This window comes from Tupaia chinensis, unplaced genomic scaffold, assembly GCF_000334495.1.
Source record: "Tupaia chinensis unplaced genomic scaffold, TupChi_1.0 Scaffold146140_1, whole genome shotgun sequence".
NCBI lineage: Eukaryota > Metazoa > Chordata > Mammalia > Scandentia > Tupaiidae > Tupaia > Tupaia belangeri.
In genome coordinates this window covers 2,548,302-2,562,489 of record NW_006205995.1, presented here as the reverse complement: position 1 = coordinate 2,562,489, position 14,188 = coordinate 2,548,302, and the positions used below count along the sequence as shown (strand labels likewise).

The following is a 14,188-nucleotide window of genomic DNA, read 5'->3' as shown; positions in this document are numbered from 1 at the left end:
GGAAAGAGAGAGAGACAGGCACCCCCAAGAAGTCCTGGCACTGTGATCTGCCTCTGGCAGTAGCCGACCCTGGATCACAGGCATGCACGTGTGTGGGCTACGTTCAGGGAGGCCGCCAGATGTGAACCTGGAATGTTCCCTTATGGATTAACTCGCAGAGGGCTGCGTCACTACTGCACCACCAGACAGTCCATTCCAAGCACTCAGCCAAGCTAAAAAGCCCTATCTTATATTTTTAAAAAGCTACAAAGATTTCAGAAATTAAAAAGAAATGTAAATCTTACCTTTTAGCAATGCAGTAAGTATTGCTACATCTATATCTTGATGTTCATCTGATCCAATGTGGAAAACAGTGATCTATTTAAAGATTAATTCAAAATATTACTCATTTACATTTTGAAAGTGAAGGTATCATAAAGCAGAAAGTAATTTTAAATGAGGGGAGGAACATAAATGTGTATTTAGGAGAATCAGAAATAACTTCATTTCACAAAAAAAAAAAAAGATTAGAAGACTTTATCACTTATTGGGACCAGCAGATGGCATAGTGGATAAGGCACTGGACACTCCCACATGGCCAACCATGGTTTGAGTCCTGGACCTGGTGGCTTCCTTTCTCTCTCTCTCTCTCTCTCTGGTCAAATTAAAATGAATGAATGAATAAATAAAATAAAATAAATAATTGTTTAAAAAAAAGACTTTATCACTTATTAATCATTGGCAATTATACCCAGAATATTTGGTTTCATGTTTTATACACACACACACACACATTTATACACACACATACATATTTTTAAAATCATCTTATGTCCTTTATTAAAATAGGCAATTTATGGGGAACCAGCAGTTGGTGTAATGGCTATGTTGTTTGACTCCCATGTAGTCGACCGTGGTTCGAGTCCCAGACCCGGTGGCTTAAACTCAAGCTGCGCGCATGTGCATGTGTGCTCAAGGTCCTGAGAGGAGAATGGAGGAGAAGGGACTGCGGCACGGCCATCCTCCCTGGGGAGTGATTTCTCACTTTCTGTTTCTGTCTTTCTGGCAAGCGCACATGCCCTATAGCAAAATCTCTCTCTCTCAAAAAAAAAAAAGGCAATTTATGGGCTGAGGCTATAGATTACTTATCAAAGTATATCCCGCTGTTTCTTCCACAGAGTAAACATTTAGTCATTCAAGGAAAATGTATTCTTTCCTTTTTTTTTTTTTGTTTTTTTGTCATAGGGTGGGCATGTGCTCGCCAAAGACAGAGGAAAAGAGAAAAATCATGCCTGGGGAGGATGGCCACACCACAATCCCTTCTACTCTCAGGATTTTGGGCAAACATGAACACATGCCTGGGGTGGTTTTCAAGCTCCTGAGTCTGAGAGTCTTTAATGCATTTGGCCATGTAAGAATCCAGAGGCTTAACCTCCACGCCCATCTGCTGGCCGACAGCATTTCTTCTTGAATGAAAAATGTTTGCTTTCTTCAAATCTTTTATTCCAACTGCCATTAAATAAGCTGTATAGTAACACCATTTAAGTTTGTACTTAGCAACATTTTCATAAAGTAAGATATACAAATTTTCAACTAGTTTCATTTCATAATAAATAAAAACTTGCAATGAAAACAGACAGCAAGGGAAAGGCAGGTGGCATAGTGGTTAAGGCACTGGACTCCCACATTGCCTACTATAGTTCAAACCCTGGACCTGAAGGCTTATTTTTTCACTCTCCCTTCCTCTCTTTCTCTGTGTCTCTCTGGTCAAACTGAACAACAATAATAAATAAAAATAATTCTTTAAAATAAAAAAAAAAGGGGGCCAGCAGGTGGTATGGTGGTTAAGGGTGCTGAACTCCCACATGGCCGACTGTGGTTCAAGTCCAGGACCTACTGCCTTGCCTTCTCACTTTGTCTCTCTCACACTTTTTTTCTCTCTGGTCAGATTTAGATAAATAAGCATATCAAATTAAATAATTTTTAAAAAGAAAATAGTAAATTAAATTATGTAATGATCTATGTATGTTTATGGAGCTGTTTAAATATTTTATCCTTTCAGCCTAGTGGCTCAGTGTGTAGTAAACTGAACTGCAGCATAGAAGGTACGAGGATGGTAGCATGTTCAGATCTCAAGGTCAGCCTGAAAACACACGAGGTGCATACAAGCAAGCCCTAGATTCTAAAGAGCTAGAGGAAGGGGAAGCGTGGTATGACAAGACCCTCTCAAGAGTGAAGAGTGCCTTTCTCCCTGGCTCTCTTTCTTGTGCATGTGCATGCACTATCGTGAATAAATAAATTAAAACAAATTTTCTTTACCTCTGAAAATTTAAATCCATGTTTTATGATTGAAATTAAGCAGCACTGATGCTCAATTTAATTGGCTTCAGCACTCAGAATAAAAATGTGTAAAAATGTTTTTCCAAATATTTTCTTAGAGAAGCGATTAACATCTCTTTACAGTTCTTCGACAATGAACATAATCTGTTGAGACTTAGTTAGGAAACTTCAGAACTGCAAATATACTGTCTCAATACTGTATAAGAAAACTATACAGTCCTCATTTTATACCTCTTGGCTTAAACAAGACCAATAAATAACATCTTGACATGACTAAAAAACATTTAAGTTAAAACCAAAGTATTTCACCAATTTATAATATGTCTTGAAAGAAAGAAAAGGCTTATCCTGTTAAAATTTACTTACAAGCTCCTTTTTTTTCATGCACTCCATCAGTGTTTGAAATAAATGAACAGCTTCACTCTGGCCAAAGTTAAACGTTTTTTTGATGGTTGAAATAATATCAGGCTCTGCTGCATCAGGAAGATTCCTGAAGTTAGAGGAAACAGAACCGAATTCAGTGAGCTCACCTTTCATTATTTGTAGGATCAATCTGAAATACAAGTAGTTTCACACAGGACCTTTGGAGATACTGTATCCATATCAAATACTTGACCTTGGGTAAAAGTACATGAGGCTTTCACTGTAAGCAGGCTGGTTTTGTTTTTGTTTTTACATTCTTTTTTTTTTTTTTTTTCTTGGAGAGGTTTTTTTCACTATAGGGCATGTGCGCTCGCCAGACAGACAGAGAGAGACATAGAGACAGAAAGCGAGAAATCAGCCCCCCAGGGGGGATGGTCACACCGCAATCCCTTCTCTTCCATTCTCCTCTCGGGATCTTGGGCACGCACGCACACGCGCCAGGCGTGAGTTTTAAGCCACTGGATCCGGGACGCGAACCGCGGTCAACTACGTGGGAGTCCAGCGACATAGCCATTACGCTAACTGCCGGTTCCCGTTTTTTTGTTTTAAAAGAATTACTTTATTTAATTTTTTTTTAATACAGATTTTTGCTATAGGGCGTGTGCTCTGAATGGAGAGACAGAGAACCAAGGTGAGAAATCACTCCCCCGGGGAGATGGCCACATCACAATCCATTCTCCTCCATTTTCCTCTTGGGAATTTTGGGCACACATGCACCCGGCAAACCAACAGGTCCAGACTTGAACAGCAGTTGATTATGTGGGAGTTCAGCAATTTAACCATTGTGCGTCCGCTGATTCCGTTATTATTTTTTAATTTGATGTGCTTACCAGAGAGAGACAGAGAGAAAGAGGAGGAAAGTAAGAAAACAAGGGGGGGGGGGGTTTATGTGTGTGTGCTTTCTTTCTCTAGCAAGTGCACACATCTTCAGGCAAAAATAAATAAAAAACATGAAAATTCATAGTGAAAGTCTTCTTCCCACCATTTTTCATCAGCCCAGTTCTATTCTGACTGTATTTAGGAATCACTATTGGCTTATACAACTTTCCAAGACCTTTTTCTATAAAGATAAATAATTATTTCCCTCTTCTTTCATTTACATAAAATGTGGGAACACGAGAGGGACTTTAAAATTTTACAGAAAAATGGTATTAAAATGCAAATTAATTTTGATGCAAAATTTTTTAAAATCCGTGCACATATTCTATGAACTTTTTAGGAATCCCTCATACATGTGCTGCTCTTCATTTTCTTGTCCATGTACATATTTGGATAATCTTCCTAAACTCAGCATACAAATACTATCCCCACACAGTTATAAACTATACCATGTGTAGATACAGTATAATTAATTTATCTAGTTTCTTTCTACTAGATGTTCTACTGTGTTCCCATCTATCACCCTTTTTTGGGGAGAGGTTTTTTGTTATAGGGCGCGTGCACTCGCCAGAAAGACAGAGAGAGACAGAAAGCTAGGAATCACCTCTGGGGGTGGGGGGGGGGGGATGGCCACACCACAATCCCTTCTCCTCCATTCTCCTCTTGGGATCTTGGCTACACACACACACCCGGTGTGAATTTAAGCCACCGAGTCCAGGACTCGAACTGCAGTCAATTACATGGGACTCCAGCAACATAGCCATTATACCAACTGCTGGTCTCATCCCATCTATTACTCTTACAACAATCCTGTAATTAGTAACTTTATACATATTTCACAGATGTACATCTGTAGGAATAATTCCAGAAATGGAATTACTGGATCATCTGTTCAACAGATCTTGTGAAATGGTCTGTGAAAATGACAGTTAGATTTAAACCCTTCCAATAAAGTAAGGGTTAGGTTATTTCTTCAAATCTTACCTAGGTATTGTATTAAATATGAAATTTTTATCTTCATAAGTGAAAGGAATATAATATTCTAAAATATTAAATATTCTAAAATATTTTTAAATTAAGTTATTAAAAATGTATTCTATTCATATACTTACCCTCCTTCTTCTGTTTGTTTATGAATGTATGCTAGTAGATCTGCAGCTCTGCCTGTCCCTTCACACACAACTACTGGAACAGGTGGACTTTCCTGAAGGTATTCTAGAACTGTGAGGATCACATTCGGCCCACCCTCAAATATAAGTGCCACCACAGGGACACCTTGGCCAATTCCTAAAAAACGCAAAGTTTAATTAACAATAAGACAAAATTCAGTACTTTACTCTTAACTCTCTTACTAAATTAAAAAATAAAGAAAATAAAAAGTCAAAACTGTGTTGATTCATAACTTATTTATGAGCCTGTCATATATACTGAGTAAGTTAACTGTTGCCTACTCAAAGTATGTTCTAAATGACAAAATTATTAAATCCATACATTTTTTAGCATATATCCCAAATAATTTATATATTCACTGAAAAATGAAAGTATTTTGTGTCCTTTACTAACTGAGCTTTTGATGAGAAATTAATAATACCAATTTGCTTCTTGGTTTGCTTTGTAATACTACTGTATTAGTTGAACTTTTAACACTTATTTTTAAAATGTATTTCTGATTACAAATGAGCTGAGATAGTAATATAAAAATTAATGAGTCAGAATTATTACTGAGGCTGGCAGGGGGCGTGGTGGTTAAGGTGCTGGACTCCAACATGGCCAACCACAGTTCAAGTCCCGGACCTTGAGGCTTGCTTTCCTGTTTTGCTTTTCTCTCTCAGTCTGTCTTTGATCATTTTTTTTGGGGGGGGGGGGCTATAGGGCACGTGCACTCGCCAGAAAGACAGAGACAGAGAGACAGAAAGCAAGAAATCACCCCCCAGGGGGATGGTCATACCACAATACCTTCTCCTCCATTCTCCTCTCAGAATCTTGGGCACGCATGCACACGCGCCCGGCGTGAGTTTAAGCCACCGGGTCCGGGACGTGAACCACGATCGACTACATGTGAGTCCAGTGACAGCCATTGCGCCAACTGCTGGTCCCAACAATAAACTGGAGTTCTGACCGGCCCCTTTCAGGAACTAGGACAACTGAAGACTTTCATCATCCTGCCCCCCAGATCAAGCCAGGACAAGCCAATCAGCAGCTATCTATATCTGAGCTCTGGGCAGCCCCTTTCAGGCAGGATACTGAAGACTTTCTGACCAGACTTTACCATCCTGCTCCCCAGATCTAGCCAGGGTCAGCATAATCCTCAATTTCCAAGGAATCTGCTGCACAAAGAGAAACAGTTTTGCTTAGAGATTGCAGATCATCTCCTCCTGCATGCCTCTGAATGCTCATATTTAACTCCAAAAACTAGGAAAAAACATAATCCACCAGATGACCAGAAACAACTGCAGAGGCACAAGAAATGAGAAGCTAAGAAAGTTCTCTCTCCCCTAAGGGACAAAAATAACTCCTCTTCCTCCACACACAATACAAGGGAACTCATGGAAATGTCAGACACAATTTAAAATAGTCACAGTGACAAAGATAACAGACAGGCAAAAGAAGAGACAACAAACTCCAGAGGATGCAGGAGAAAAGACACAACAAGGAAATACACACCATAAAAAAGAATCAAATGGAATTGTTAAGAGATGAAGGCTGTAATACAGGAAGTTAAAACCTCTCTTGAAAGCATTAAAAGCAAACTAAATCATGCAGAAAATCAAATCTCAGATGTAGAAGGTAGAATCTCTCACCTAGAAAAACTCACAAAAAAGACTGAGAAAACCCGAGAAACTGAGAATAATATACGAGTAATACTAGATACCATTAAATGTCCAAACATCTGGATAAGTGGAATCCCAGAAGGTGAAGAGACTCATAAAGGCATTGATAACCTATTCCATGAAATCCTGCAAGAAAACTTTCAAAATGTAGAGAGGTATTGAAAGATCCAGTCCCAAGAAATACAAAGGACACCAAATAGAATCAAAGAAGATCTTCTCCAAGACACATTTATAGCCAGATCGACCAAAATCACAGACAGAGACAAGATAGTAAAACTGGCAAGAGAGAAATGTCAAGTTACTTTCAAAGGATATCTCATCAGGCTAACGTTGGACTTCTAACTGGTAACAATGCAAGCAAGGAAATAATGGAAAAATATATTCAAAGTGTTAAGTGAAAAACAACTTCAATGAGGAATACCATATGCGGCAAGCTTATCCTTCATATGGGAAGAAAAGACAGAAACATTCTTAGATAAACAAAACCTGAAAGCATTTACTAACACCAGACCAGCTCTCTAAGAAGTGCTGAAGGAGGGAGTACTATACCAGGAAAACTAAAGTTGGACACACAGAAATAAGAGTACAAGAAACAACCAAAAGACTGGCCAGCCTAATGATAGGGACATGTCCAGAGTTGAATGTTAACTTCCAGAGTTTAAATGGAAAGATCAGACCACCATAACACTGCAAATTCAATAGAAGAGAGCTTAATTACATGAAACTAAACTGGTGAAATAGAATTTTGATTTTTGACTAAAACATTACTGATTTACTTCTATGCTGTTTTCTAGATTTAAGGATTTTTGTCCTCTTGAACTATTGATAGGTTTATCTACCCACTGTTTGAATGAAATCCTAACCTTTTTCCTTGCTTTAAGTCTAAAGCAAACATCTTTTTTTCTAAAGAATAGTAAAACATTATATATATGTGTATATATATATATATGAATTAGGAATTATTTAACTGTATTTTTTTTATTTTAATTTGGCCAGAAAGGGACAGAGAGAGAAAGAGAAAGGGACGGAAAGTGAAAATGCGGGCTGCGGGGACCAGCAGTTAGCGTGATGGCTATGTCGCTGGACTCCCACGTAGTCGACCGCGGTTCGTGTCCCGGACCCGGTGGCTTAAAACTCACACCGGGAGCGTGTGCGTGCGTGCCCAAGATCCCGAGAGGAGAATGGAGGAGAAGGGATTGCGGCGTGACCATCCCCCCTAGGGGGTGATTTCTCGCTTTCTGTCTCTATGTCTCTGTCTGTCTGGCGAGCGCACGCGCCCTACAGTGAAAATCTCTCAAAAAAAAAAAAAAAAAAGCAAATGTAGATACCAGAGACAGTGTGGGAGGAGGGTGAGAAATGGCAGAGGATGAGAGGCAGGGAAAAAAGGGCAAAATATGTAAGAAACAAGAAATGGAAAATTATTTGTTGACAAAAACATATACAGTAATATCCTTAATTGAGCCAGTATACAGTGTATTCTGGATGAAAAGTCTCATTTTGTATACTGTAATGATGTATAGTGGATGAATGTAAATAAATAAATATAAAATGTAAATTAATAAATGTTTAAAAATATATACAATAAATTAACCATAGCTACCCTACTGTACTATATACTACTAGAACTCGCTCCTCTTATCTAACTATAATTTTGTTAACATCTTTCTATTCCCTTTTCCTCTGGACCCTTTCTAGTCCCTAGCAATCAGCCTTTACCCCTTCTTTTTTTTTTTTTGCTAGAGAACATATGCATGACAGAGAAAGAGAAAAAGGAGAAAGCATCTTTCATGAGGAATGGTCACACCGCATCCCCTACTCCTTCATCTCTCCTACCTTTTGGGATTTGGGGCACGCATGTACATGCACCAAATTTCTGAAGTGGTGGGGTCTAGGACATGAACTGTATGATTGGCCATGACGGATCCAGCCACCTTAACTGCATACCCAATCACTATCTACTTCTATAATGTCATCTTTTTAATTTCCACATGAGTGAGCTCATCCAGTATACTCTTTCTGACTGGATTATTTCACGTAACATAATCTCTCTCAGGCTTGCTCATGTTGCCTAAAATGACAGGATTTAATTATTTTTAGTGGCTAAATTATATTTCATTGTGTGTGTGTGTGTGTACATATATTCCGCTGTGTATACACACACGCACGCGCACTTTATCTGTTGATAGATACCTAGGTTGCTTCCAGATCTTGGCTACTTCAGATAGTGACATACTCTATGTGAGGAAAAGATCACTGTGAAAACATTCTACAGTCCTAGAATGTTGTTGGCTATTAGCACAGCCCAGAATAATTTCAGCTTTAACAAATGTATGAACCTCCTTACTAGCATGAATTCTTTGCTGATTAATAGTTTTTTCAAGTTCTCGTCTCAGTCTGACTTCTGCACCATATTTCCCAACAGTGCCATCGTCCACCAATATGAAATGGGAATGTAGATTATTTAGAACACTCAGTTTGCTCAAGGGGTTCAGTAAGGTTTGATAAGGAGCAATCACCTAAACAACAGCAAATGTACAGTTAATGAAAAGGATTAAATGTAATAATACAATGTAAAATAAATTTTGAAATAGTCTGTAAAGATAAGTAAAACTCTATTTCACAAATAGAAATAGAAAATCACAAGTAATATATCCAAAAATGCTAGCTTTTGAACAGGTAAGTATTTATCATTAACAGGCTGGACTATACAATTACATTTTGACATTATGAAACTACATATTTCATCATTACAAGCAAAGAGAGAAATATTCATTAGTAAATAAATTGTGCAAAGAAACTATTACCAAGTTAAGTGAATAAACTAATTGCAATATATGAAGGACACAAACAAAAACAATAAAATGTCATATTCCTATTTTTCTACCTATAAGTAGAATCTTTAAAATTAGTATTAGACATTCAGTAAAGGGGCCAGCAGGTGGTATGGGTGCTAAGGGCAATGGACTCCCACATGGCCAACCACGTTTTGAGTCCCAGACCTGGCGGCTTCCTATCTCTCTCTCTCTTTCTCTCTCTAGTTCTGAACCTCTCTGATCAAATGTAAATAAATAAAGTTAAATAAAAATACTTATTTAAAAGAAAAATTCAGTTAGAGTTGAGTGATTGGTATAATTAAGCAAGTCCTTTTTTTTTTTTTTTTTAAGCCATGCACTCCCAAGAGGAGGAAAGGGAGAGAGAAAGCACTGTGCAATGGGATATGGTCATGCTTCAATCCTTTTTCCTTCCAGTTTTCTATCCTATACGGATTTTGAGTGAAGACACGCACATGCTTGGCATACTTTTCAGACCACTGGGGGTAGGATCTAAGCCATGCACTTGTCCACGTGGGATCCAGCTTCCCCAACCACTAGACCTGAAGTCAGCCCTTCAATAATTCCTTTTTATAGTCTCTTGATAAATATCTATAAACAATTCACATGGCTTTAACCTATTCAAATAAAACACTGACATTTGATTCCTACTCTATGACAAGATTCATTCTTAATGCCATATGGTAATTAAAATTTTAATACTGGCATAATATGGAAAATGTCTGAATAACGTTATACACAAAAGACACAAGCCAAAACATACTAATAGTCATAACTGTAATTATTTGTAATTTCAAAAGGATCAGAAGAAAATCTACCTTGTAAGTTTAATTTGAAAAGCACAATATGATCATGTATATTTTAAGTTGACTTGCATTGTTCTTGCTATAATTTTGTTTATACCCAAGTTCACAAATGAGAAATCTTAAAAATCACTCTTACATCTCTCCCAACAAGATCATTTCTGTTTTCAATTACTCCCCATGGAGCTATTCCGATAGTGCAAATCTTTCGAGATGATCTGGAAGCATGTTCTTTGAGAGCATCACCAACGTGTTTAGCCACACCTGTTTACACAAAATTTTATTCATTTTATTTGAAAGTCTATATCGTGTTCAGAATAATCCTATGCTCAATCTGTAACATTACAATTTGTGATGTATTTCTCTACACATGCAAGATATAAGGCAACAGGGTCCAAGTAAAAAGTAGTAATAATAATAATAAACTTAACTCCAAAATATCAAGTAACTACAGCTGCCTGAAACAAATGTAAAACTTTTACCATGTTGCTTGGTCTAGTCCGTTCTTAGATTTCTACTATGATGAGTTTTTTGGTTACTTGCTATGCATTATCTAGCAAAAATTAAGAACAGAGCTCAGTAGCACAGGATCATAAGCAACACACACACACACACACCCGTTATAAATGTTGTCGAACTGAACTAAAAGTAGAATATAAAAAGATAATGCCAAAGAACATCTAAATTCTCATGATCACTTGTTAAGGGCTAAATTATGTTCCCCAAAACAACTATATTGAACGTCTAACTCTTAATATTTCAAAAGGTGACTGTATTTGGGCCTTTAAAGTGGTGACTAGGACCAGCAGTTAGCGTAATGGCTATGTCGCTGGACTCCCACGTAGTCGACCGCAGTTCAAGTCCCGGACCCGGTGGCTTAAACTCACACCGGGCGCGTGTGCGTGCATGCCCAAGATCCCAAAAGGAGAATGGAGGAGAAGGGATTGCAGCGTGGCCATCCCTCCTGGGGAGTGATTTCTCGCTTTCTGTCTCTCTGTCTCTGTCTGTCTGTCTGGCGAGCGCATGTGCCCTGTAGCAAAAACCTCTCCAAAAAAAAAAAAGAGGTGATTAAGTTAAAACGAGGCCTTTACGGTACAAACTAATCCAATCTGCGTAGCATTGTTGTAGAAGGAAATTTAGACACAGAGGGAGGCTAGGAAAAAACACAGCAATAGGGTGGTCATCAGCAAGCCAAGGAAAGAGATCTCAGAAAAAATCTACCCTGATGACATTTTTTTTTTGAGAGATTTTTGTTATAGTGTGCATATGCTTGCTAGAGAGACAGAAAGCGAGAAGTCACCCCCCAGGGGGGATGGCCACACCACAATCCCCTCTCCTCCGTTATCCTCCTGGGATCTTGGGCGGGCATGCACACACTTGGGTCCAGCATGAGTTTGAAGCCACTAGGTCTGGGACTTGAACTGTGGTTGACCATGTGGGAGTCCAGTGACATAACCACTACACCATGTGCTGGTTCCCCCCCTACCCGCCCCTTTTAGGGCATGTGTGCTCACTGGAGACACACAGAGACAGAAAGCAAGAAATCATTTCCGATGGGAATGGCCATGCCACAATCCCTTCTCCTCTATCCTCTTCTAAGGATTTTGGGCATGAACGCATACATGCCCGGAGTGAATTTTAAGCTACTAAGTCCAGGACTTGAACCATGTTTGACTACATGGGAGTCCAGTGACTCCATTATGCCATCTGCTGGTCCCCCCCGCTGACATCTTAAATTTAGACTTTCGGCCTCTCGAATTGTAAGAAAATACAGTTATTTGAGCCACCACTCTGAGGTATTTTGTTATGGTAGGCACAGCAAATACCTCATTCAATTATAATGCATTAAATCTCATCCCTCACCTAGATTCTGAAAGCAGCATCTTCACTGTCTTTTAACTGCTATCTAGACCATTTACAGTAATTTTCAATACATAATTCAAGTGATCTTTCGCTTTTATAAAATCTTTGCTTAAAATCTTTTCTTCTCATTTGGTGTGAAAGCAAAAGTGCTTATATGGTCCATGATCCCTTACATAATGATCGCCTGTTGGCTTTGCCTAAGTTTTACCATATTTCACCATCCCCACACACCAGTAACTTCTTTACCACATTTCTCCATCACCACACACCAATAACTTTGGAATCCATCATCTTGCACTCTTCATATGTCCCATTCAAGCTACATTAGACCCTTGTTACTATTCTTCCAACTCAGTTTCTGTCCTTTCTATGCTCTGTCCCAGGTTTTCATTATTTCATTATACCTAGTCCCTCATTTCCTCCTCTCTCATATTTGGCACCTTGTCACTAACGCTCTCTTTGACCATATACACAAGAGTACCCCATCAACCATCCTGCACTGTCCCTCCTCATTATTTCATGTGTCTGCATGTGCTTACCATCATCTAACACACTAGTTATCTATTTAGTGTCTGCTTTCCCGCCACTAAAATGTAAGCTCCATGAAGGTAAACACCTTGTCTGTTTTGTGGAATGATTATATTCCACAGGACAGAAGATATCTAATATACCACGAGGCACAAAACATAGTTGTTGATAATGAATTAGATGTTTACACGCTGATTAGTGTAATTATTTAATTTTTCCTTACACTCAATATGTACGTGTGACAGGAAAGACTTAAAATAAAAGGTGACAGTACATTAAAAACAAATTTTTGAAAATTACTTCTTACTACTGCTGAGGCAATGGTCTGTCGTTTTTCTATTAACTTACCAGTAATCAGAAAGTGACAGGAATAACAACTTGCTCTATATTAGGGTCAGTGACTTTTTTAGTAAAGAACCAGGAAGCAGATATTTCAGGTTTTGCAAGGGAGACAGACCCTCTCAACTACTCATCTCTGCTCTTGTAGCACAAAAGTAACCACAGACAATACATAAATAAATGTGGCTGTGTTCTAATAAATTTTTATTCACAAAATCAAAAATAGGGATATATTTGGCACATGGGCTACATCACAGGAACAGACGTGCCTGACATACTAAGGGAGGTTACCAGACACAAAACTGAAAACGTCCCACGCGGGTCAGCCTCCCACAGCGTCATGCTTTAGCACTGTGTCACCACCTAGCCTCCTATATACTTTAGATCCTAAACAACCACTAAACAGGTTTACAGTTAACATTTTTCTTATGAACTGTAGATCAACAGAAGAACTGAACATGTTTATATTCAGTGCTGATTACTATTTATCTAACTGATTTTATTATTTCTTTTTTTGCAAACAGACTAAATGAAATTGGTATAAACATCAAATTACCTGTGTTTACTCCTCCAGTTAAAATCCAAGCTCCAGTTGTAACTGCAGCTTTAATAAGTCCTTTTCCAAGCAACTGTTTAATTCGTGGGTGAAGCTCAAATTTCTGCATGCCTCCATGTACAGAGATAACAAGTTTGGGTAAATCCATTTGCCATTCTTTAAGTAGAAGTTGCAGAATGACTTCAGGTTTGGTGTCATATGATAGCCTCACATACTAAAGAAGATTTTAAAAGAACAAAGTAAATGTTTAATGGTTTCATAATGTCATATAATAAAACTTTAGAAAAAGTATCAATTTATGGAATAACAGATTTCATAGGATACGTTCAATGTATTTACTAATACTAGGAATAAGCAACAGCAAATTAACTTTTTTCAGAGTCTTGCCATAGAGCATGTACATTCACTGTTTCAGGGAGAGGGAAACAGAGAGAGGGAAAGTGGGAAATAACCCGGGGGGGGGGTGATCATGCCACAATCCCTTCTCTTTCAGTCTTCTCTAAGGATTCTGAGTGCTCACAAACATCTCCAGAATGACTTTCAAGCCACTGGGTCTGGGACTTGAACCACAGCTGACCATGTGAGAGTCCTATGTCTTAACTATCATGCCACCTGCTGACCCCAAAATAGAAAATAATTTAAAAGTTAGAAAAGTTATTCTGGGGACCAGTGGTTGGCATAATGTCTATGTCGCTTGACTCCCATGTAGTCAACCATGGTTTGAGTCCCGGACATGGTGGCTTAAAATCATGCCAGGCACGTGTGCGTATGTGCCCAAGATCCTGAGAGGAGAATGGAGGAGAAGGGATTGTGGCG

General features: G+C 38.5%; 1 protein-coding gene across 3 annotated transcripts in view; it reads right to left on the bottom strand.

Moving 5' to 3' along the window:
- The window catches only part of TRPM7 (transient receptor potential cation channel subfamily M member 7), a 124,419-nt gene that overhangs the window by 96,515 nt on the left and 13,716 nt on the right, over positions 1 to 14,188 (bottom strand). For all 3 annotated transcript variants that reach the window (XR_003547947.1, XM_027768405.1, XM_014584262.2), the window contains exons 4-9: positions 13,373 to 13,586; positions 10,226 to 10,350; positions 8,797 to 8,968; positions 4,734 to 4,908; positions 2,686 to 2,809; positions 285 to 357 (exon numbers count right to left, since the gene is read on the bottom strand). Coding sequence is in view for 2 of the 3 variants with exons in the window: in XM_027768405.1 (XP_027624206.1) it covers positions 285 to 357; positions 2,686 to 2,809; positions 4,734 to 4,908; positions 8,797 to 8,968; positions 10,226 to 10,350; positions 13,373 to 13,586 (883 nt within the window). In the remaining variant the exon portion in view is untranslated. The remainder of the gene's footprint in view (positions 1 to 284; positions 358 to 2,685; positions 2,810 to 4,733; positions 4,909 to 8,796; positions 8,969 to 10,225; positions 10,351 to 13,372; positions 13,587 to 14,188) is intronic.